The following is a 23569-nucleotide window of genomic DNA, read 5'->3' on the forward strand; positions in this document are numbered from 1 at the left end:
GAGATCGCGCCATTACACTCCAGCCTGGGCAACAAGAGCAAAACTCTGTCTCAAAATAAATAAATAAATAATACAAAAATTAGCCGGGCGTGGTGGTGTGTGCCTGTAATCCCAGCTACTCAGGAGGCTGAGGCAGGAGAGCCGCTTGAACCCAGGAGGCAGAGGTTGCAATGAGCCGAGATCGTGCCACTGCACTCCAGTCTGGACAACAAGGGCGAGACTCCGTCACACACACAAGAAAACCCACAAACACATATGTGTGCACACAGATACGGGCACAAAAATGTACACACATGTGCAAGCACACACACACATAGACACATGTATACACACATGGATATTCGTGCACACAATGCACACATGTACAGGCACACTCCGACGTGCATGACGTGTGCAAAGGCGCATTTGCACACACACATATGCACACTCACCACCGCTTTCCCTCCAGAAGCAGCTCCTTCTGCTGTGAGCACCAGGCTCCGGAAGGGGCAAGCATCCTTCATTACCCGCAACCCAGTTTCACAGCCAGTCCCCGCTGCCTGACTCTCGTCTCTCCTCCAGCAGGCACCTCTGTCCTGCGTTCCAGAGCTGCGTTCCCAATGCTCCTCCTTTGGCTCACGCTGCTCCTGAGCGCCATGCTCTGTCTCCTGCAAACGAAGGAGGGTAAGAGCTGGAGAAAAAAATCCACGTGCCATCTGGGTGGCGGGGAGGCGGGACAGACACACAACGTCAGCGTGCCGATGACTCAGGGACATCCCTGTACCCGTCACCAAGTTCCCTGTAATGCAGCATCTTGCAAAACGGTAGTACGGCCTCACGGGCAGGGACCTGATCGTGACACAGACGCCGTGTGAGGTGTTTTGATGAAACTCAGCCGCTGCGATCAACAGCACCAGTAACAATTTTCAGTTTGCGTCATTGTTTATCTTACCTTTTCATTTTCTTTTTCTTTTTTTTTTTTTTTTATTTTGGAGACAGGGTCTTACTCTCTTGCCCAGGCTGGAGTGCAATAGTGTGATCTCGGCTCACTGCAACTTCTGCCTCCCGGATTCAAGCGATTCTCCTGCCTCAGCCTCCCAAGTAGCTGAGATTACAGTTGCGCGCCACCATGCCTGGCTAATTTCTGTATTTTTGATAGAGACGGGATTTCACTATGTCGGTCAGGCTGGTCTCGAACTCCTGACCACAAGTGATCCGTCTGCCTTGGCCTCCCAAAGTTCTGGGATTTCAGGCGTGAGCCAGAGCGCCCAGCCTTTTTTTCATTGGTTTTTACTGTCTATTACTGCAGGGTTTCACTTTACCTTGAATTTCTTTTAACTTTAATTTGCTTTTCATTCTTTAACTTCTTTTTTTTTTTTTTTTTTTTTTGACACAGAGTTTCATTCTTGTCGCCCAGGCTGGAGTGTAATAGCCTGACCATGGCTCACCTCCTGGGTTCAACTGATTCTGTCTCAGCCTCCCAAGCACCTGGGATTACAGGTGTCTGCCACCACGCCCAGCTAATTTTTCTGTTTTTAGTAGAGATGGGGTTTCACCATGTTAACCAGGCTGGTCTCGAACTCCTGACCTCAGGTGATCTGCCTTCCTCGGCCTCCCAAAGTGCTGGGATTACAGGTGTGAGCCACTGTGCCCAACTGTGTCATCCCAACCCTTTGGGAGGCGAAGGCAGGCAGATGCTCACAAGGTCAGGAGTTCGAGACCAGCCTGGCCAACACGGTGAAACCCCATCTCTACTAAAAATACAAAAATCAGCTGGGCGTGGTGGTGGGTGCCTGTAATTCCAGCTACTTGGGAGGCTGAGGCAGGAGAGTCGCTTCAACCCAGGAGGCGGAGGTTGCAGTGAGCTGAGATCGCACCATTGCACTCCAGCCTGGGTGACAGAGTGAGACTCCATCTCAAAATGAATGGATGAATGAATGAATGAATGAATGAATTTCTTATAAGAATTTTTTTCCCAGAGAGTTTAAGGGATAAATTATCCTTCTAAGTTAGGAGAAAATAATGCCAGAAGTCTAGATATTCTTATGCTTTGCTCCTGCTTATCAAACCAAGGTTGTTGACCTTGATAACCACTCAAGATCCTTACAGTTTATAAAGTCATTTCCTCAAGTTTTCTAAGTGGCTGATCAGAGATAAACCCCGGAGAAATAGCTGATGTATGTTTCTAGCTTTGGGTGACCAGCAAAATGTGATAGAATATTGCCTTTTACTGGCCGGGGGTGACGGCTCACGTCTGTCATCCCAGCACTTTGGGAGGCTGAGGCGGGTGGATCACTTGAGGTCAGGAGTTCAAAACAAGTTTGGCCATAATGGCGAAACCCCATCTCTACTAAAAATACAAAAAATTAGCCAGACGTGGTGGCAGGCACCTGTAATCTTAGGTACTCAGGAGGGTGAGGCAGGAGAATCGCTTGAACCCGGGTGGCAGAGGTTGCCGTGAGCCGAGACTGCGCCACTGCACTCCAGCCTGGGTGACAGAGTGAGACTCCATCTCAAAAAAAAAAAAAAAAAAGAATATTGCCTTTAACATCTTTGTACAGGTCATTTATGAAATATCTTGAGCCCTGTGATGGCTAAGAGAGACCTTCTTTTTCTTTTTCTTTCTTTTTTTTTTTTTTTTTTGGAGATGGAGTCTTGCTCTTGTCGCCCAGGCTGGAGTGCAATGGCACGATCTCGGCTCACTGCAACCTCCACCTCCCGGGTTCATGCCATTCTCCTGCCTCAGCCTCCTGATTAGCTGGGATTACAGACCTGCGCCACCACGCCCGGCTAATTTTTGTATTTTTAGTAGAGATGGGGTTTCACCACGTTGGCCAGGCTGGTCTCAAACTCCTGACCTCGTGATCTGCCTGCCTCGGCCTCCCAAAGTTCTGGGATTACAGGTGTGAGCCACCGTTCCCGGCCTAAAGAGACCTTCTTCTACTCTGACAATGTGTATTGGAATGTACGTACTCTGATTTTCCATCAATACCAGAATTGCTCAGTTTGGGAGCTAGGTAAGAAAATGGATCCCACAGTATAATAATCATGCCTCATATTGAAAAATACATGCTTGGCCTGGCACGGTGGCTCACGCCTGTAACCCCAGCACTTTGGGAGGTTGAGGTGGGTGGATCACCTGAGGTCAGGAGTTTGAGACCAGCCTGACCAACAGGGCGAAACCTCGTCTCTACTAAAAATACAAAAGTAGCTGTGTGTGGTGGCGCATGCCTATAATCCCAGCTACTCAGGAGGCTGAGGCAGGAGAATTGCTTGAACCTGGGAGGCGGAGATTGCAGTGAGCCAAGATTGCACCATTGCACTCCAGCCTGGGCAACAGGAGCGAAACTCCGTCTCAAAAAAAAGAAAAGAAAAATACATTCTTTTGCAATTTGCAACCTGCCATTTCAAAAATCACAGTCTATATAGGAGACTTTGTGTGAAATTTCTTTTTTTTTTTTTTAATTTGAGACAGAGTCTTGCTCTGACACCCAGGCAGGAGTGCAGTGGCGTGATCTCAGCTCACTACAACGTCTACATCCAGGGTTTAAGTGATTCTTCTGCCTCAGCCTCCCGAGTAGCTGGGATTACAGGTGCCCGCCACCATGCCTGGTTGAGTTTTGTATTTTTGCAGAGATGGGGTTTGTCCATGTTGGCCAGGCTGGTCTCGAACTCCTGACTTTTAAGTGATCTGTCCCCGTCGGCCTCCCAAAGTGCTGGGATTACAGGCATGAGCCACCGCACCCGGCCTTTCTGTGACATTCCTAAACCACAATTTGTTCTCGGTTCTTGAAAATAACACGTATGACACACCTGGTTATAAAAGGTATACTTTACACCACAAGAACAGCATAATTGGTCTGTTTGGTTGAGTTTCCCCTCTCTCCCCACATCCCACACCTTTGGGAATGTCATAAAATCACCCTTATAGGGAAGGCTGATTAGATCAATATGGCATTATTGACTTATGCCTTTTTGTGTTTTTTTGAGACAGAGTCTCACTCGGTCGCACAGGCTGGAGTGCAGTGGTGCAACCTTGGCTCACTGCAACCTCCCCAACTGGGTTCAGGTGATTCTCCTGCCTCAGCCTCCCGAGTAGCTGGGACTACAGGCGCCTGCCACCACGCCCGGCTAATTTTTGTATTTTTAGTAGAGATGGGGTTTCACTGTGTTAGCCAGGATGGTCTCGATTGCTTGACCTCGTGATCCGCCCGCCTTGGCCTCCCAAAGTGCTCGGATTACAGGCATCAGCCACCACTCCCGTTCGCTTTGTGACTTCTACCAGCTCACAGAAGTCTCCTGTCTACATAGAACTCCACTTCCCAGCCAGGCTCAGTAGCTCACGCCTGTCATCCCAGCACTTTGGGAGGCTGAGGCAGGCAGATCATGTGAGGTCAGGAGTTTGAGACCAGCCTGGCCAACATGGTGAAACCCCATCTCTAGTAAAAATACAAAGATTAGCTGAGTGTGGTGGCGGGCACCTGTCATCCCAGGTACTCGGGAGGCTGACACAGGATAATTGCTTGAACCTGGGAGGTGGAGGTTGTAGTGAGCCGAGATCGCGCCACTGCACTCCAGCCTGGGCGACAGAGTGAGACTCCATCTCAAAACAAACAAACAAACAAAAATACCCATTACAATGCTGTTTTAAGATTGTTGCGTATCAGCTGGGCGTGGTGACTCATGCTTGTAATCCCAGCACTTTGGGAGGCTGAGGCAGATGGATCACGAGGTCAGGAGATCGAGACCATCCTGGTCAACATGGTGAAACCCCATCTCTACTAAAAATACAGAAATTAGCCAGGCGTGGTGACGGGCTCCTGTAATCCCAGCACTTTGGGAGGCTGAGGCAGATGGATCACGAGGTCAGGAGATCGAGACCATCCTGGCCAACATGGTGAAACCCCATCTCTACTAAAAATACAGAAATTAGCCAGGCGTGGTGACGGGCTCCTGTAATCCCAGCTACTCGGGAGGCTGAGACAGGAGAATCACTTGAACCCGGGAGGTGGAGGTTGCAGTGAGCCGAGATTGCACCACTGCACTCCAGCCTGGGCAACAGAGCAAGACTCCATCTCAAAAAAATAAAAAATTTAAAAAAATAAAATAAAAGAACTCTACCTCCCAAAGGTATTGGCTAACTCCACGGGCAACAAAAACCATACCCCTTACAGTGCTGTTTTAAGATTCTTCTGTATCTCTTCTAACTCCAACCTGTCACCATTTCAGATCCAAACCCACCAATCACGAACCTAAGGATGAAAGCAAAGGCTCAGCAGTTGGCCTGGGACCTTAACAGAAATGTGACCGATATTGAGTGTGTCAAAGACGCCGACTATTCTATGCAGGTAAATCATACTCTCTATTGTTTTTTATTTTTATTTTATTTATTTATTATTTTTTGAGACGGTGTCTTGCTCTGTCAACCAGGCTGGAGTGCGGTGGCACGATCTGGGCTCACTGCAAGCTCCGCCTTCCGGGTTCACACCATTCTCCTGCCTCAGCCTCCCGAGTAGCTGGGACTACAGGTGTCCGCCACGACGCGCGGCTAATTTTTTGTATTTTTAGTAGAGACGGGGTTTCACCGTGTTAGCCAGGATGGTCTCGATCTCCTGACCTCGTGATCCGCCCGCCTCGGCCTCCCAAAGTGCTGGGATTACAGGCGTGAGCCACCGCGCCCAGCCTAGACTCTCTATTGTTGACAAACAAGACGTTTCCGTCTTCTGCAGGAATCTCAGAACCAATAGTGCTTCCATCGCTGGTGTCATGACTACCTGGTTTCTGCCCCAAAGTCAGCTGTGGGATTTGAAGTGACTTTGGAGGGTCTGGTTCCCCATCCGCGGGATATCTAAGATGGCACGCACTGGACAGGGTGGATATGAAAGTGAAATGAGGCTAAGCTATGAATAGTGGGAAACCAAACCCCACACTGGGCGCGGTGGTTCACACCTGTAATCCCAGCACTTTGGGAGGCTGAGGCAGGTGGATCACGCGGTCAGGAGTTCAAGACCAGCCTGGCCAACATGGTGAAACCCCGTCTCTACTAAAAATACGAAAATTAGCCGGGCACAGTGGCTCACACCCGTAATCCCAGCACTTTGAGAGGCTGAGGCAGATGGATCACCTGGGGCCAGGAGTTCGAGACCAGTCTGGGCAACATGGTGAAACCCCGTCTCTACTAAAAATATAAAAATTAGCCGGGCGTGGTGGCAGGCGCCTGTAATCCCAGCTACTCTGGAGGCTGAGGCAGGAGAATCACTTGAATCTGGGAGGCAGAGGTTGCACTGAGCCAAGATCGTGCCACTGCACCCCAGCCTGGGCGACAAGAGCGAGACTCTGCCTCAAATAAAAATCTGATCATCATTAGCATCAAATTAAGCATGGTGTCTCAGCAGCCATCGTATTCCTATGTCTCTCTTAGGCAATGAACAATAGCTATTGCCAGTTCGGAGCAATTTCCTTATGTGAAGTGACCAACTACACCGTCCGAGTGGCCAACCCACCGTTCTCCACGTGGATCCTCTTCCCTGAGAACAGTGAGAACAATGTTCATTGTTTGTTTATTCTCTCTCTATTCCCTCCCTCTCTCCCTCTCTCCTTCCCTCTCTCCCTCCCTCTCTACTTCCCGCCCTCCTTTTTTCTCTTTTTCTTTCTTTCTCTTTCTTTCTCTTTCTCTTTCTTTCTCTCTTCTCTCTCTTTTCTTTCTTTTCTCTTTCTCTTTCTTTCTCTTTCCCTACCTTTGTTTCTCTTTTTCTTTCTCTCTTCTTCCCTTCTCTTTCCCTCCCTCCCTTTCTTTCTCTTTCTTTCTTCCCCTCCATCTCTTTCTTTCTCTTTCCCTCTCTCCCTTCTTTCCTTCTCTTTTCTTCAATGCTTCCTTCTTTCCCTCCTTCTCTTTTCCTTCTTTTCCTCCCTTCTTCCCACCCTCCCTCCTCCCTTTCTTTCTCTCTCCTTCCTTCCTTCTTCCTTTTTTTCTTTTCTTTCCTTCCCTCCCTGCCTCACTCCCTTCTCTCCTTCTCTCCTTCCTTCCTTCTTTCCCTTCTTCTTTTCTTTCCTTCCCTCCATCCTTCCTTTCTTTCTCCCTTTCTTCCTTTCTTCCTCCCTCCCTCCCTCCCTCCCTCTCTCTCTCTCCTTTCTCACTTTCTCTCTTTTCTTTTCTTTTCTTGTCTTTTCTTTTCTTTTCTTTCTTTTCTTTCTTTCCAGACAGGGTCTTGCTCTGTTGCCCAGGCTGGAGTGCAGTGGTGCAATCACAGCTTACTGCAGGCTTGACCTCCTGAGCTCAAACAATCCTTCTGCCTCCGCCTCCTATGTAGGTTGGACTACAGCCATGTGCCACCATATGCCCACCTAATTTTTTAAACACTTTTTTTTTTTTTTTAGACAGAATCTCACTCTGTCCCCCAGGCTGGAGTGCAGTGGCATGATCTCGGTTTACCGCAACCTCCGGCTCCCGGGTTCAAGCAATTCTCCTGCCTCAGCCTCCCGAGTAGCTGGGATTACAGGCACCCGCCACCATGCCCAGCTAATTTGTGTATTTTTACTAGAGATGTGGTTTCACCATGTTGGTCTCGAACTCCTGACCTTGTGATCCACCCGGCTCAGCCTCCCAAAGTGCTGGGATGACAGGCGGGAGCCACTGTGCCCGGCCTCAAGTTAATTATTTTTAAGTTTAATGGATTTCCAGGGAGTTATGCTGTGTTAGAAAAAAAAAGACCACTCCAGAGCGTGACACACAGAGTGATTTCATTTATACAACTGTCTTGAAATGGCAAAATTTTACAAACAGAAAACAGTCTCCTGGTTTGCAGGGATATAAGCAGGAGCGAGAGCTGAGAGAGGTGGGTCTGGCTGTAAAAGTGCTCCTTGGGGAGGCTGGGCACCGTGGCTCATGCCTATAATCCCAGCACTTTGGGAGGCCAAGGCAGGTGGATCACCTGGTTGGGAGTTCGAGACCGGCCTGACCAATATGGTGAAACCCCGTCTCTACTAAAAATACAAAAATTAGCCGGGCGTGGTGGCGGGCGCCTGTAATCCCAGCTACTCAAGAGGCTGAGGCAGGAGAATCGCTTGAACCCGGGAGGCGGAGGTTGCAGTGAGCCGAGATCATGCCACTGCACTCCAGCCTGGCCAACAAGAGTGAAACTAGGGTACTTGCCTGTAATCTCAGCTACTCAGCAGGCTGAGGTTGGAGGATCACTTGGGCCCAGGAGATCGAGGCAGCAGTGAGCTGAGATCTCACCACTGCACTCCAGCCTGGGCGACCGACCAAGACCTTGTCTCAAAAAACAAAAAACAAACAAACAAACAAAAAACCGTGAAAGAAAAAAATCTTGATTGGCCAGGCACGGTGGCTTACGCCTGTGTCATCCCAGCAATTTGGGAGACGGAGGCCCGTGGACCACCTGAGGTCAGGAGTTCAAGACCAGCCTGGCCAACATGGTAAAACCCCATCTGTACTAAAAACACAAAAATTAGCCGGGTGTGGTGGTACATGCCTGTAATCCCAGCTACTCTGGAGGCTGAGGCAGGAGAATCACTTGAACCCGGGAGGTGCAGGTTGTGGTGAGCCATTGCACTCCAGCCTGGGCAACAAGAGTGAAATTCTGTCCTACACACACACACACACACACACACACAGAGTGAAAGAAAAACATCTGTAATCCCAGCAGTTTGGGAGGCTGAGGCGGGTGGATCACTTGAGTTCAGGAGTTCGAGACCAGTCTGGGCAACATGGTGAAACCCCACCTCTATTAAAAATACAAAAATTAGCTGGGTGTGGTAGCGGGCGCCTGTTGTCCCAGATACTTGAGAGGCTGAGGCAGGAGAATCGCTTGAACCTGGGAGGCGGAGGTTGCAGTGAGCCGAGATTGCGCCACTGCCCTCCAGCCTGGGCGACGGAGCGAGACTCTGTGTAAAAATGAATAAATGAATAAATAAATAAAAGAATATGCAGGATCTCTCTGTATTATTATTATTTTTTACAATGGCTTGTGTATCCACTATGGTCTCAAAATACAAAAGGCACTCTAAAAAGCAATTAGAGTTTTTTTCTTTTTGAGACGAAGTCTCACTCTGTTGCCCAGGCTGGAGTGCAGTGGTGTGATCTCGGCTCCATGCAACCTCTGCCTCCCGGGTTCAAGAAATTCTCCTGCCTCAGCCTCCCTAGTAGCTGGGATTACAGCAGCCTGACATCACACCTGGCTAATTTTTTATATTTTTAGTAGAGACGGGGTTTCTCCATGTTGGCCAGGCTGGTCTCGAACTCCTGACCTCAGGTGATCCACCTGCCTTGGCCTCCCAAAGTGCTGGGATTACAGGCGTGAGCCAACGTGCCCGGCTTTGTTTTTTTTGTTTGTTTTTTTTTTTTTGAGACAAACTCTCACTCTGTTGTTCAGGCTGGAGTGCAGCGGCGCAATCTCGGCTCCATGCAACCTCTGCCTCCCAGGCTCGATAAATTCTCCTGCCTCAGTCTCCCTAGTAGCTGCGATTACAGGGGCCCGACATCACGCCCGGCTAATTTTTTGTATTTTTAGTAGAGACGGGGTTTCACCATGTTGGCCAGGCCGGTCTCGAACTCTGGACCTCAGGTGATCCACCGCCTCAGCCTCCCAAGGTGCTGGGATTACATGCGCGTGCCACCACACATGGCTAATTTTTGTATTTTTAGTAGAGACGAGGTTTCCAACTCCTGACGGGGTTTTATTAGAGACAGGGGTTTCGAACTCCTGACCTCAGGTGATCCACCCGCCTCGGCCTCCCAAAATGCTGGGGTGACAGGCGTGAGCCACTGCACCCAGCCCCGATTCAAGTTTTCTTTCATGTTTGTGAACCCAGGTGGGAAGCCTCGGGCAGGTGCGGAGAATCTGACCTGCTGGATTCACGATGTGGATTTCTTGAGCTGCAGCTGGGCAGTAGGCCCAGCGGCCCCCGCTGATGTCCAGTACGACCTGTACTTGAACATTGCCAAGTAGGTGTGCCCTTGGGCAGGCCGGGCTGTCCCTGATGCGGGTGCCATCGGCATGGGGTCATACCCCAACCTTACCGCTTACCGCAGCAGGCGTCAACAGTACGAGTGTCTTCACTACAAAACGGATGCTCGGGGAACACGTATCGGGTGTCGTTTCGATGACATCTCTCGACTCTCCAGCGGTTCTCAAAGTTCCCACATCCTGGTGAGGGGCAGGAGCGCAGCCTTCAGTATCCCCTGCACAGATAAGTTTGTCGTCTTTTCACAGATTGGTGAGTAGCCCAGGACACTCCCTCCCACCCTCAGCTCTGTGATACCACGGCTTTAGCATCACGCCAGATCCCACGGGACCACGTGGCTCCCAACACAGACGTTGGCCTCTCACATTTCCAGAGGCTGGACGTTGGAGGTCAGGGTGCTGGCTGGCTGGGCTCCTCGGGAGGTCTCTTCCTGGCTTGGAGAGAGGGTCATCTTCTCACTGTGTCTTCATGTGGTGGAGAGAGAGACAGAGATGAAGTTCTGGGGTCTCTTGTTAGAAGGGCACTAACACCATCATGGGTCCCATCATGGGTCATAGGATCCCTCATCATGGGTCCCATCATGGGTCATGGGAACCCCCATTGTGGGTTTCATCATGGGTCATAGGATCTCCCATCATGGGTCCCATCATGGGTCATGGGAACCCCCATCGTGGGTTTCATCATGGGTCATAGGACCCCCTATCATGGGTCCCATCATGGGTCATAGGACCCCCTATCATGGGTCCCATCATGGGTCATAGGACCCCCTATCATGGGTTCCACCATGGGTCATGGGACCCCCCCATCATGGGTTCCACCATGAGTCATGGGATCCCTCATCATAGGTCCCATCATGGGTCATGAGACCCCCCATCATGGATTCCATCATGGGTCATGGGACCCCCCCCATCATGGGTTCCACCATGAGTCATGGGATCCCCCATCATGGATTCCATCAAGGGTCATGGGAACCCCCATCATGGGTCATAGAATCCCCCATTATGGGTTCCGTCATGGGTCATGGGACCCCCCATCATGAGTTCCATCATGGGTCATGGGATCCCCGCATCATGGGTTCCGCCATGGGTCATGGGATCCCCCCATCATGGGTTCCGCCATGAGTCATGGGATTCCCCATCATGGGTTCCATCGTGAGTCATGGGATCCCCCATCATGGGTTCCATTGTGAGTCATGGGATCCCTCATCATGGGTTCCATCATGGGTCATGGGACCCCCTATCATGAGTCCCATCATGGGTCATAGGACCCCCTATCATGGGTTCCATCATGGGTCGTGGGACCCCCCCATCATGGGTTCCACCATGAGTCATGGGACCCCCCCCATCATGGATTCCATCATGGGTCATGGGACCCCCTATCATGAGTCCCATCATGGGTCATAGGACCCCCTATCATGGGTTCCATCATGAGTCATGGGACCCCATCATGGGTTCCACATGGGATCCCTCATCATTGGTTCCATCATGGGTCATAGGATCCCCCATCATAGGTCCCATCATGGGTCATGGGACCCCCCCCATCATGGGTTCCATCATGGGTCATGGGACACCCCCCCATCATGGGTTCCATCATGAGTCATGGGATCCCCCATCATGGGTTTCATTATGGGTCATAGGACCCCCATCATGGATTCCATCATGGGTCATGGGACCCCCCCATCATGGGGGTCCACCCTCATAACTTCAGCCCACCCCAGTCACCTCCGAAAGGCCCCACCTTCTAACACCGTCCAACCAGGGGTTAGAGCTTCAACGTAGGAATTTGGGACAGAAGGACACACACTTTCAGTCCATGATACCCGAGCTCCGGGGAACTCGGTGGTGAGAATGTCAATATGCCCAGAGCTGACGTGCCCTGACCCCTCGGGCAGGGTGCTCGGATGCTTCAGAAGAGGAGGGGGAAATGAGGAAGAGGAGGAGAAGGACAAGGAGAAGAGAAGGGAGGAGAGGAAGAGCATGAGCAGGGGGAGGAGAAGGAGAAGGAGGAAAAGAAGAAACAGAGGAAAAGGAGGGGGAGGAGGTGGAGATGGGGAGGGAAGGAAGAGGAGGAAGAGAAGAAAACGGAGAAAAAGGCGGGGGAGGAGGTGGAGATGGGGAGGAGAGGAGGAGGAGGAAGAGAAAATGGAGAAAGAGGAAGAGGAGGAAGAGAAAATGGAGAAAGAGGAAGAGGAGGAGGTGGAGATGGGGAGGGGAGGAGGAGGAGGAAGAGAAAATGGAGAAAGAGGAAGAGGAGGAAGAGAAAATGGAGAAAGAGGAAGAGGAGGAGGTGGAGATGGGGAGGGGAGGAGGAAGAGAAAATGGAGAAAGAGGAGGGGGAGGAGGTGGAGATGGGGAGGGGAGGAAGAGAAGAAAACAGAGAAAGAGGAGGGGGAGGAGGTGGAGATGGGGAGGGGAGGAGGAGGAGGAGAAGAAAGAAGAGGAAGAAAGGAGGAAGAGGAGAGGGTGGAGGAGAAAGAAGAGGAAGAGGGAGAAGGAGACAGGGAGGAGAATGGAGAGGAGGAGGGGGAGGAAGAGAAGGTGGGGTCAAAGGGTGATGAGGTAGGGAGGGAGAAGGGGGGAGGAGGAGGAGAAAGAGGAGGACAGGGAGGCGGGTGGAGGGGGAGGAGGGGAGAGAGGAGGAGGGAGGAGGAGGGAGGAGGAGGGGAGAGGCGGAGGGAGGAGGGAGAAGGAGGGGAGAGGATGGAGGAAGGGGAGCAGGAAGGGGAGGAAAAAGGAGGAGGAGCAGAAGGAAGAAGGAGCAAGAGAAGAGGAGGAGAAAGAGGAGGAGGAGGAGGAGGAGAGGGAGGAAAAGGAGGAGGAGGAGGGTGGAGGGTGGAGGGGGAGGAGGAAAGAGAGGAGGGAGGAGGAGGGAAGAGGATGGAGGAAGGTGAGCAGGAGGGGGAGGAAAAAGGAGGAGGAGCAGAAGGAAGAAGGAGCAAGAGGAGAGGAGGAGAAAGAGGAGGAGGAGGAGGAGGAGGAGGAGGAGAGGGAGGAAAAGGAGGAGGAGGAGGGTGGAGGGGGAGGAGGAGGAGGGTGGAGGGGGAGGAGGAAAGAGAGGAGGGAGAAGGAGGGGAGAGGATGGAGGAAGGGGAGCAGGAGGGGGAGGAAAAAGGAGGAGGAGGAGAGGGAGGAAAAGGAGGGGGAGGAGGGTGGAGGGGTAGAAAAAGGAGGGAGAGGAACAGTAGGAGCGGAGGGGAGGAGGGGAGGGGAGGGGAGAAAGACCAGCAGGAGGGGGAGAAGGAGGAGGGGGCCAGGGCTGGACTTCCTTCCAGGGGCCCAGGGGAGACCCAGACAGACAGCCGGAGACACAGGGCTGGGCTGGTAGTCGGGTCACACCTGAGGATGTGGAAGTTCCTGGGGTTCCTGGGAAGAGGAGGATGTCTTGGGCCACTGGGAGAGGCGGGACATCCCCTGGGGGGCTGAGGTGGGGGAGGTGAGCAGCCAGGCAGGGGCCAGGAAGTGGAAGCTCCAGGAGGATGTGCACAAGTCAAAGTGTGGGAGTCTCCAGACTCCAGGGACCCATCCTGAATGATGCAGAGAGGGCCTCCAAGGCTCCAGTGCGCCGCAGGCGGGCACAGGGGCTTGGGAAGTAGGGGTTCGCCCTGGGCAGGGGTGGGGAGTGGGGCAGGCTGCCCAGCGGGGCTGAGCCGAGAGACGCAGGGGGCAGGGACAAAGACGTGCAGCTGCCAGTCCTCGGAAAAGCTGAATGCCTGATACTTCGGTGAACAAAAGGGTGGTTCTGAAGGCTGCCCTGGTACTTTGGTGAACAAAACGGTGGTTCTGAAGGCTGCTCCTGGTGCTGCAGGGAGCAAAAGGGTGGTTCTGAAAGCTGCCCCTGGTACTTCAGGGAACAAAAGGGTGGTTCTGAAGGCTGCTCCTGGTACTTCAGGGAGCAAAAGGGTGGTTCTGAAGGCTGCCCTGGTACTTTGGTGAACAAAAGGGTGGTTCTGAAGGCTGCTCCTGGTACTGCAGGGAGCAAAAGGGTGGTTCTGAAAGCTGCCCCTGGTACTTCAGGGAACAAAAGGGTGGTTCTGAAGGCTGCCCTGGTACTTCAGGGAGCAAAAGGGTGGTTCCGAAGGCTGCCCCTGGTACTTTGGTGAACAAAAGGGTGGTTCTGAAGGCTGCTCCTGGTACTGCAGGGAGCAAAAGGGTGGTTCTGAAGGCTGCCCTGGTACTTCAGGGAGCAAAAGGGTGGTTCTGAAGGCTGCTCCTGGTACTGCAGGGAGCAAAAGGGTGGTTCTGAAGGCTGCCCCTGGTACTTTGGTGAACAAAAGGGTGGTTCTGAAGGCTGCTCCTGGTACTGCAGGGAGCAAAAGGGTGGTTCTGAAGGCTGCCCTGGTACTTCAGGGAGCAAAAGGGTGGTTCTGAAGGCTGCCCTGGTACTTCAGGGAGCAAAAGGGTGGTTCTGAAGGCTGCTCCTGGTACTGCAGGGAGCAAAAGGGTGGTTCTGAAGGCTGCCCCTGGTACTTTGGTGAACAAAAGGGTGGTTCTGAAGGCTGCTCCTGGTACTGCAGGGAGCAAAAGGGTGGTTCTGAAGGCTGCCCTGGTACTTCAGGGAGCAAAAGGGTGGTTCTGAAGGCTGCCCCTGGTGCTTCGGTGAACAAAAGGGTGGTTCTGAAGGCTGCTCCTGGTACTGCAGGGAGGAAAAGGGTGGTTCTGAAGGCTGCCCCTGGTACTTCAGTGAACAAAAGGGTGGTTCTGAAGGCTGCCCCTGGTACTTTGGTGAACAAAAGGGTGGTTCTGAAGGCTGCTCCTGGTACTGCAGGGAGCAAAAGGGTGGTTCTGAAGGCTGCTCCTGGTACTTCAGGGAGGAAAAGGGTGGTTCTGAAGGCTGCCCCTGGTACTTTGGTGAACAAAAGGGTGGTTCTGAAGGCTGCTCCTGGTACTGCAGGGAGCAAAAGGGTGGTTCTGAAGGCTGCTCCCAGGACAGTGGGGCTCCGAGGGTGCAACGCCAAGGCTCACTCCTCCCAGTGCCCCCAGCACAGCTCAGTCCTGTGTCTCTGCCTGTGGAGTTTCTTTGTTCCCTCTTCCTTTCTGGTGTTTTTCTCTCCCCCCTCCAAATGCATAGGAGAAGTAATTTGAAGTATCTCCAGAAAAAAAAAAAAAAGAAAAAAAGAAAAAGAATTGATTTCTTGTACTCCTAAAAGTGTTTTTCTCATTGCTAGAGATATTAACTCCACCCAACATGACTGCAAAGTGTAATAAGACACATTCCTTCATGCACTGGAAAATGAGAAGTCATTTCAATCGCAAATTTCGCTATGAGCTTCAGATACAAAAGGTAAATTTTCACACCCCCCGCCCCCGTACCCCCCGTGAACATCCCTTATTTTTGGTAAGTCACACTCTGGGGCCTTGGAACGGGCAAAAATCTCCTGTGATAACACCACAGAAGGCACGGATCATTTAAAAAAAAAAAAAAAAAGAAAAAGGCCGGGTGCGGTGTCTCACGCCTGTAATCCCAGCACTTTGGGAGGCCACAGATCGAGACCATCCTGGCTAACGCGGTGAAACCGCGTCTCTACTAAAAATATGAAAAAAAATTAGCTGGGCATGGTGGCACACTCTTGTAGTTCCAGCCACTGTGGAGGCTGAGGCAGGAGAATAACTTGAATCCAGGAGGTGGAGGTTGCAGTGAGCCGAGATCGCACCACTGCACTCCAGCCTGGGTGGCAGAGCGAGATTCCGTCTCATAAAAAAAAAAAAAAGTTTGAGACTGTATGCGGTCTGTTGTTTTTTATTTTTGTTATTTCTATTGTTATGTGGTTATTTTTATTTCTTCTTGAACTTTCTTTTTTCTTTTGTAGTGATCTACAGATTCAGTGCAAGCTTCCCAAATATTTCTGATCCACAGTTCGTTGGATTAGTTGAACATAAATATTTATTTATTTATTGAGCCACTCTGGCTCTGTAACCCAGGCTGGAGTGCAGTGGCTTAAATCTTGGCTCACTGCAACCTCTGCCTCCCAGGTTCAAGTGATTCTCCCGCCTCAGCCTCCCGAGTAGCTGGGATTACGGGCACCCACCAGCATGCCCAGCTAATTTTTTGTATTTTTAGTAGGAACAGGGTTTCACCATGTTGGCCAGGCTGGTCTCAAACTCCTGACCTCAGGTGATCCACCCGCCTCGGCCTCCCAAAGTGCTGGGATGACAGGTGTGAGCCTCTGGGCCCAGCCCATGTGCTATATTTAGTTTTTATATTTTATTTTTTATTTTATTTTATTTTATTTTATTATTTTATTTATTTTATTTTATTTTATATTTTTTATTTTATATTATTTTATTTTATATTATTTTATTTTATTTTATATTTTTGAGATGGAGTCTTGCTCTGTCGCCCAGGCTGGGGTGCAGTGGCACGATCTCAGCTCACTGTAACCTCCGCCTCTCGGGTTCAAGCAATTCTCGGCTTCAGCCTCCTGAGTAGCTGGGACTACAGGCACCTGCCACCATGCCTGGCTAATTTTTTTGTATTTTTAGTAGAGACAGGGTTTCACCATCTTGGCCCGGCTGGTCAGGATCACTCCTGACCTCGTGATCCATCCGCCTTAGCCTCCCAAAGTGCTGGGATTACAGGCGTGAGGCACCGTGCCCAGCCATATATTTATTATTTATGCTCAAATACTAATTATTTCTTCTGTAAGTCTAAATCTGCTCAAAAACGTTAGGTCTATTAATTTCTTTTATATTACCAAGTATTTTTTAGCCAATCTGTTTGGGTTTTTTTTTTTTTTTTAAGAAAATAAATGGCTGGGCCTGGTGGCTCATGCCTGTAATCCCAGCACTTTGGGAGGCCGATGCGGGTGGATCACGAGCTCGGGAGATCGAGACCATCCTGGCTAACAAGGTGAAACCCCGTCTCTACTAAAAACACAAAAAAAATTAGCCGGGCGTGGTGGCGGCACCTGTAGTCCCAGCTACTCGGGAGGCTGAGGCAGGAGAATGGCATGAACCCGGGAGGCGGAGCTTGCAGTGAGCCGAGATCGCACCACTGCACTCCAGCCTGAGTGACAGAGTGAGACTCTTTCTCAAGATAAAAAAAAAGAAATACAGCACAGACTTCTTTCTTTCTTTCACTGATTTGAGGGAGCAGGCATAGCTGCAGCCAGAGGCAGAGTCATAGCTAGTCTGGTGTTGCACCCCCCCTAGTTCGACGGCTGGGCATAGGCTGTCTGTGGCTACCCCTGGGTGCATCTGGAAGCAGTCTGGGAGTACAGTGGGTCTTGTTTGTCCACAGGCCTCACGAAGCCCCCTCCCACCAAGGTCTTGCCACAGTGGCCCATAAGAAACCTTTTGGGCCGGGTGTGGTGGCTCATGCCTGTCATCCCAGCACTTTGGGAGGCCGAGGCAGGCAGATCATGAGGTCAAGAGATCAAGACCATCCTGGCGGCCGGGCGCAGTGGCTCACGCCTGTCATCCCAGCACTTTGGGAGGCCAAGGCGGGTGGATCACAAGGTCAGGAGATCGAGACCATCCTGGTTAACACAGTGAAACCCCGTCTCTACTAAAAATACAAAAAATTAGCCGGGCGTGGTGGCGGGCGCCTGTAGTCCCAGCTACTCGGGAGGCTGAGGCAGGAGAATGGCATGAACCCGGGGGGTGGAGCTTGCAGTGAGCCGAGATCACGCCACTGCACTCCAGCCTGGGCAAAAGAGCAAGACTCCGTCTGAAAAAAAAAAAAAAAAAAAAAAAGACCATCCTGGCCAACATGGTGAAACTTTGTTTCCACTAAAAATACAAAAAATTAGCCGTGCGTGGTGGCGGCACCTGTAGTTCCAGCTACTCGGGAGGCTGAGGCAAGAGAATCGCTTGAATCCGGGAGGCAGAGGTCGCAGTGAGCCGAGATCACGCCACTGCACTCCAGCCTGGGTGACAGAGCGAGACTCCATGTCATAAATAAATAAACAAACAAACCTTTTGGTCAGGTGCTATTTACCCCAAGCTCATTATTTTGCCCCCACTGCTGCCTGAAGGCCTTTCCAGAGCCCCCACTGTTTTGCTGGTTTTTCTAGAGGGAGAAATTTGAGTTTGGGAGGAGGCTGTCAGGGATGGTCCAGACACTCAAAAGTTTGTTTACTTTTGTCTTGCAGAGAATGCAGCCTGTAATCACAGAACAGGTGAGTGTTCCCTACCCCCAGCCGCTGTACTTGACATTGCAAAGGGTGAGTTTTATTATTATTAATAAAATCATAAAAATATTAACTCTTATTAATAAAATAATGCAAATATTATTAATAATAAATATTATTATTATTATTCACTGTTCAGTGACTTTCATTGGACAGACTCTGAGTGTCACCCTTACTGCGATCTTGCAAAACTGGGATATTTCCCATCCCCAAATTGAGGGATGGGAAAAGGAAGAGTCAGGGATGACACCTCCCAAGGTGTGAGAGCCAGATGCCATGGCTGGCCAGGTGCTGTCCAAACGAGGTCCACCTATTTGCCCCAAATTCCTTACCCTGGGCCAGGCAGCCCCAGTCCAGCAGGAACAAGCTACCAAACCATAGCTCTACCCAGCAGAGACAAGCATTCAGACAGGTGGCCCAGGCCTCAGACAAGCATCCCACACAGAGGACCCTCCACCAGCCCCCGCCTGGGATCTGCAGGAACAGACAGCCGGACCACGGCATTCTCTGTCCCGTCTCTCTCTCTCCATCTCTTTCCCCGTATCTCTCTCTCTGTGTCTCTGAATCTCTCTCCCTTTCTCCCTCCCTCTCTTTCTCTTTCTCTCTCTCGTCTCTATCTCTCTCCCCCTCTCTGAATCTCCCTCCCTTTCTCCCTCCCGGTATCTTTCTGGCTCTCTCCCTGTCTCTATCTCCCCGTTGCCGTCTCTCTCTGTGTCTCTGTCCCTCCCTCTCTCATTCTCCCTCCGTCTCTCATTCTCCCTCTCTCTCTTTATCTTTCTTTCTCTCCTTGTCTCTATCTCCCCCCTCCCTGTCTGTATCTGTCTCTGTATCTTCCTCCCTTTCTTCCTCCATCTCTCTCTCCCAGTCCGTATCTCCCCGTCCCTATCTCTCTCTCTGTGTCTCTGTGTCTCTGTCCCTCCCTCTCTCATTCTCCCTCCATCTTTCTTTCTCTCCTTGTCTCTATCTCCCCCCTCCTGTCTGTCTGTCTCTGCATCTCTCTCCCTTTCTCCCTCCCTCCATCTTTCTCTGTCTCCTGGTTTCTATCTCCCACCGTCCCCGTCTGTTTCTCCATGTCTGTCTCTGTATCTCTCTCCCTTTCTCCCTCCCTCCATCTTTCTCTGTCTCCTGGTTTCTATCTCCCACCGTCCCCGTCTGTTTCTCCATGTCTGTCTCTGTATCTCTCTCCCTTTCTCCCTCCCTCCATCTTTCTCTGTCTCCTGGTTTCTATCTCCCACCGTCCCTGTCTGTTTCTCCATGTCTGTCTCTGTATCTCTCTCCCTTTCTCCCTCCCTCCATCTTTCTCTCTCTCTCCCTGTCTCTAGCTCCCCATCTCCCCATCTCTCTCTCCATGTCTGTCTCTGTATCTCTCTCCCTTTCTCCCTCTCTTTCTCTTTCTCTCTCTGCCTCTATCTCTCACTGTCCTCATCTGTGTCTCTGTCTCTCCCTCTTTCATTCTCCCTCTATCTGTCTCTCTCGTCTGTATCTCCCCCTCTCCCAGTCTCTCTGTCTGTATCTCTGCATCTGTCTCCCTTTCTCCTTCCCTCTCTTCATCTTTCGTTTTGAAACAGTTTCGCTCTCTTGTTGCCGAGGCTGGAGTGCAATGGCACGATCTTGGCTCACTGCAATCTCCGCCTCCCAGGTTCAAGCGAATCTACTCCCTCAGCCTCCCAAGTAGCTGGGATTACAGGCACTCGCCACCATGCCCAGCTAACTATTTTTTTTTTTTTTGTATTTTTAGTAGAGACAGGGTTTCACTATGTGGGCCAGGCTGGTCTCGAACTCCTGACCTCAGGCGATCCACCTGCCTCAGCCTCTCAAAGTGCTGGAATTACAGGGGTGAGCCACCATGCCTGGCCCCTCTTTTTATCTTTCTAGCCCTCTCCCTGTCTCTATCTCCTCCTCTCCCTGTCTCTATCTCCTCCTCTCACTGTCTCTCTCTCTCTTCCCCTCTCTCTCTCTCCCTTCCCCTCTCTCTCTCTCCCTTCCCCTCTCTCTCTCTCCCTTCCCCTCTCTCTCTCTCCCTTCCTCTCTCTCTCTCTCTCCCTTCCCCTCTCTCTCTCTCCCTTCCCCTCTCTCTCTCTCCCTTCCCCTCTCTCTCTCCCTTCCCCTCTCTCTCTCTCCCTTCCCCTCTCTCTCTCTCCCTTCCCCTCTCTCTCTCTCCCTTCCCCTCTCTCTCTCTCCCTTCCCCTCTCTCTCTCTCCCTTCCCCTCTCTCTCTCTCCCTTCCCCTCTCTCTCTCTCCCTTCCCCTCTCTCTCTCCCTTCCCCTCTCTCTCTCCCTTCCCCTGTCTCTCTCTCCCTTCCCCTCTCTCTCTCTCCCTTCCCCTCTCTCTCTCCCTTCCCCCTCTCTCTCCCTTCCCCTCTCTCTCTCTCCCTTCCCCTCTCTCTCTCTCCCTTCCCCTCTCTCTCTCCCTTCCCCTCTCTCTCTCTCCCTTCCCCTCTCTCTCTCTCCCTTCCCCTCTCTCTCTCCCTTCCCCTCTCTCTCTCTCCCTTCCCCTCTCTCTCTCTCCCTTCCCCTCTCTCTCTCTCCCTTCCCCTCTCTCTCCCTTCCCCTCTCTCTCTCCCTTCCCCTCTCTCTCTCTCCCTTCCCCTCTCTCTCTCTCCCTTCCTCTCTCTCTCTCTCTCCCTTCCCCTGTCTCTCTCTCCCTTCCCCTGTCTCTCTCTCCCTTCCCCTCTCTCTCTCTCCCTTCCCCTCTCTCTCTCTCCCTTCCCCTCTCTCTCTCTCCCTTCCCCTCTCTCTCTCCCTTCCCCTGTCTCTCTCTCCCTTCCCCTCTCTCTCTCTCCCTTCCCCTCTCTCTCTCCCTTCCCCCTCTCTCTCCCTTCCCCTCTCTCTCTCTCCCTTCCTCTCTCTCTCTCTCTCCCTTCCCCTCTCTCTCTCTCCCTTCCCCTCTCTCTCTCTCCCTTCCCCTCTCTCTCTCTCCCTTCCCCTCTCTCTCTCTCCCTTCCCCTCTCTCTCTCCCTTCCCCTCTCTCTCTCTCCCTTCCCCTCTCTCTCTCTCCCTTCCCCTCTCTCTCTCTCCCTTCCCCTCTCTCTCTCCCTTCCCCTGTCTCTCTCTCCCTTCCCCTCTCTCTCTCTCCCTTCCCCTCTCTCTCTCCCTTCCCCCTCTCTCTCCCTTCCCCTCTCTCTCTCTCCCTTCCTCTCTCTCTCTCTCTCCCTTCCCCTCTCTCTCTCTCCCTTCCCCTCTCTCTCTCTCCCTTCCTCTCTCTCTCTCTCTCCCTTCCCGTCTCTCTCTCCCTTCCCCTCTCTCTCTCTCCCTTCCCCTCTCTCTCTCTCCCTTCCCCTCTCTCTCTCTCCCTTCCCCTCTCTCTCTCTCCCTTCCGCTCTCTCTCTCTCCCTTCCCCCCCTCTGTCTCTCCCTTCCCCTCTCTCTCTCCCTTCCCCTCTCTCTCTCCCTTCCCCTCTCTCTCTCTCCCTTCCCCTCTCTCTCTCCCTTCCCCTCTCTCTCTCTCCCTTCCCCTCTCTCTCTCCCTTCCCCTCTCTCTCTCTCCCTTCCCCTCTCTCTCTCTCCCTTCCCCTCTCTCTCTCTCCCTCCCCCTCTCTCCCTTCCCCTCTCTCTCTCTCCCTTCCCCTCTCTCTCTCCCTTCCCCTCTCTCTCTCTCCCTTCCCCTCTCTCTCTCTCCCTCCCCCTCTCTCCCTTCCCCTCTCTCTCTCTCCCTTCCCCTCTCTCTCTCTCCCTCCCCCTCTCTCCCTTCCCCTCTCTCTCTCTCCCTTCCCCCCTCTCTCTCCCTTCCCCTCTCTCTCCCTTCCCCTCTCTCTCTCTCCCTTCCCCCCTCTCTCTCTCCCTTCCCCTCTCTCTCTCTCCCTTCCCCTCTCTGTCTCTGTGTCTCTACGTCTCTCCCTTTCTCCCATTATTTCTCTGTTGTCTCTTTCTTTCTCTGCCTCTGTCTGTCCCCGTGCATTAGTCCATTGTCACTCTGCTGATAAACACGTACCCAAGACCGGGTAATTTATAAACAAAAGGGGGTTCCTGGACTCACAGTTCCACGTGCCTGGGGAGGCCTCACGATCACGGCAGAAGGTGAAGGAGGAGCAAAGGCATGTCTTACACGTCAGCGGGCAACACAGAATGAGAGAGCCGCCGGGCGCGATGGCTCACACCTGTAATCACAGCACCTTGGGAGGACGAGGTGGGCGGACCACGAGGTCAGGAGTTCAAGACCAGCCTGGCCCACATGGTGGAACCCAGCTCTACTAAAAATACAAAAAATTACCCAGACGTGGTGGTGGCGGGCGCCTGTAATCTCAGCTACTCGGGAGGCTGAGGCAGGAGAATCGCTTGAACCCGGGAGGCGGAGGTTGCAGCGAGCTGAGATCACGCCATTGCACCCCAGCCTGGGCGACACAGCGAGACTCTGTCTCGAGGAAAAAACAAAAAAAAATGAGAGCCGAGAGAAAGGTTTCCCTTATTAAACCATCAGATCTCGTGAGACTTATTCACTACCCCGAGAACAGTGGGGTGGGAAGCTGCCCCCATGATTCAGTTATGTCCTACCCAGTCCCTCTAACAACACATATGAGTTATAAGGGCTACAATTCAAGATGAGATTTGGGTGGGGACACAGCCAAACTACATCACCCACTCTCTCTGTCTCTTTGTCTCTCTATGTCTCTCTGTTTCTGTTTTTCTCTGTCTCTGTTTTTCTCTTTTCCTCTCTCTGTCTCTTTGTATCTGTCTCTCTCTGTCTCTCCGTTTCTATCTCTGTCTCTCTCTATGTCTCTGTTTCTGTTTTTCTCTGTTTTTTTTTCTCTCTGTCTCCCCTCTCTCTGTCTCTTTGTATCTCTGTCTGTCTCTGTCTCTCCCTGTTTCTGTCTGTCTCTGTCCATCACCCACTCTCTCTGTCTCCGTTTCTGTTTTTCTCTCTGTCTCTGTTTTTCTCTTTCCATCTCTGTCTCCCCTCTCTGTGTCTCTTTGTATCTCTGTCTCTCTCTCTGTCTCTCCCTGTCTGTTTGTATCTCTGTCTGTCCTCCTGTATTACTCCATTTTCACGGACTAATGAGGATCCTTACTGCCTCTCCCAGCTCCTGGGGACTCTGGGGTCCCTGGGCTTGTGGCCATATCACTCCACTCTCTGCCTCCGTCTCCACATGGCCTTCTCCTCTGCATCTGTGTCTCCTCTTCTTATTTATTTATTTATTTATTTATTTATTTTTTGAGATGGAGTCTTGCTCCGTCACCCAGGCTGGAGTGCAGTGGTGCAATCTCAGCTCACTGCAACCTCCGCCTCCTGGGTTCAAGCGACTCTCCTGCCTCAGCCTCCCGAGCAGCTGGGATTACAAGCGCCTGCCACCACACCCAGCTAATTTTTGCATTTTTAGTAAAGACGGGATTTCACCTTGTTGGTCAGGCTGACCTCGAACTCCCGACCTCAGGTGATGTGCCCGCCTCAGCCTCCCAAAGTGCTGGGATTACAGGCGTGAGCCCCCACACCCGGCCATGTCTCCTCTGCTTTTAAGGATATTGGTCATTGCATTTAGGGTCCA

At 51.9% G+C, this 23569-nt stretch overlaps 1 protein-coding gene across 1 annotated transcript in view; it reads left to right on the forward strand.

Annotated features, from left to right (window-relative positions):
- Positions 1 to 565: 565 nt before the first annotated feature.
- Positions 566 to 23569, forward strand: part of IL3RA (interleukin 3 receptor subunit alpha) — a 31845-nt gene continuing 8841 nt past the window's right edge. The window contains exons 1-7 of the mRNA XM_063721295.1: positions 566 to 663; positions 5209 to 5327; positions 6401 to 6515; positions 9811 to 9943; positions 10031 to 10215; positions 15128 to 15243; positions 18053 to 18079. Of these exons, the coding sequence (XP_063577365.1) occupies positions 600 to 663; positions 5209 to 5327; positions 6401 to 6515; positions 9811 to 9943; positions 10031 to 10215; positions 15128 to 15243; positions 18053 to 18079 (759 nt within the window). The 5' untranslated portion in view covers positions 566 to 599. The remainder of the gene's footprint in view (positions 664 to 5208; positions 5328 to 6400; positions 6516 to 9810; positions 9944 to 10030; positions 10216 to 15127; positions 15244 to 18052; positions 18080 to 23569) is intronic.

Source organism: Pongo abelii, chromosome X, assembly GCF_028885655.2.
Source record: "Pongo abelii isolate AG06213 chromosome X, NHGRI_mPonAbe1-v2.0_pri, whole genome shotgun sequence".
Classification (NCBI taxonomy): Eukaryota; Metazoa; Chordata; class Mammalia; order Primates; family Hominidae; genus Pongo; species Pongo abelii.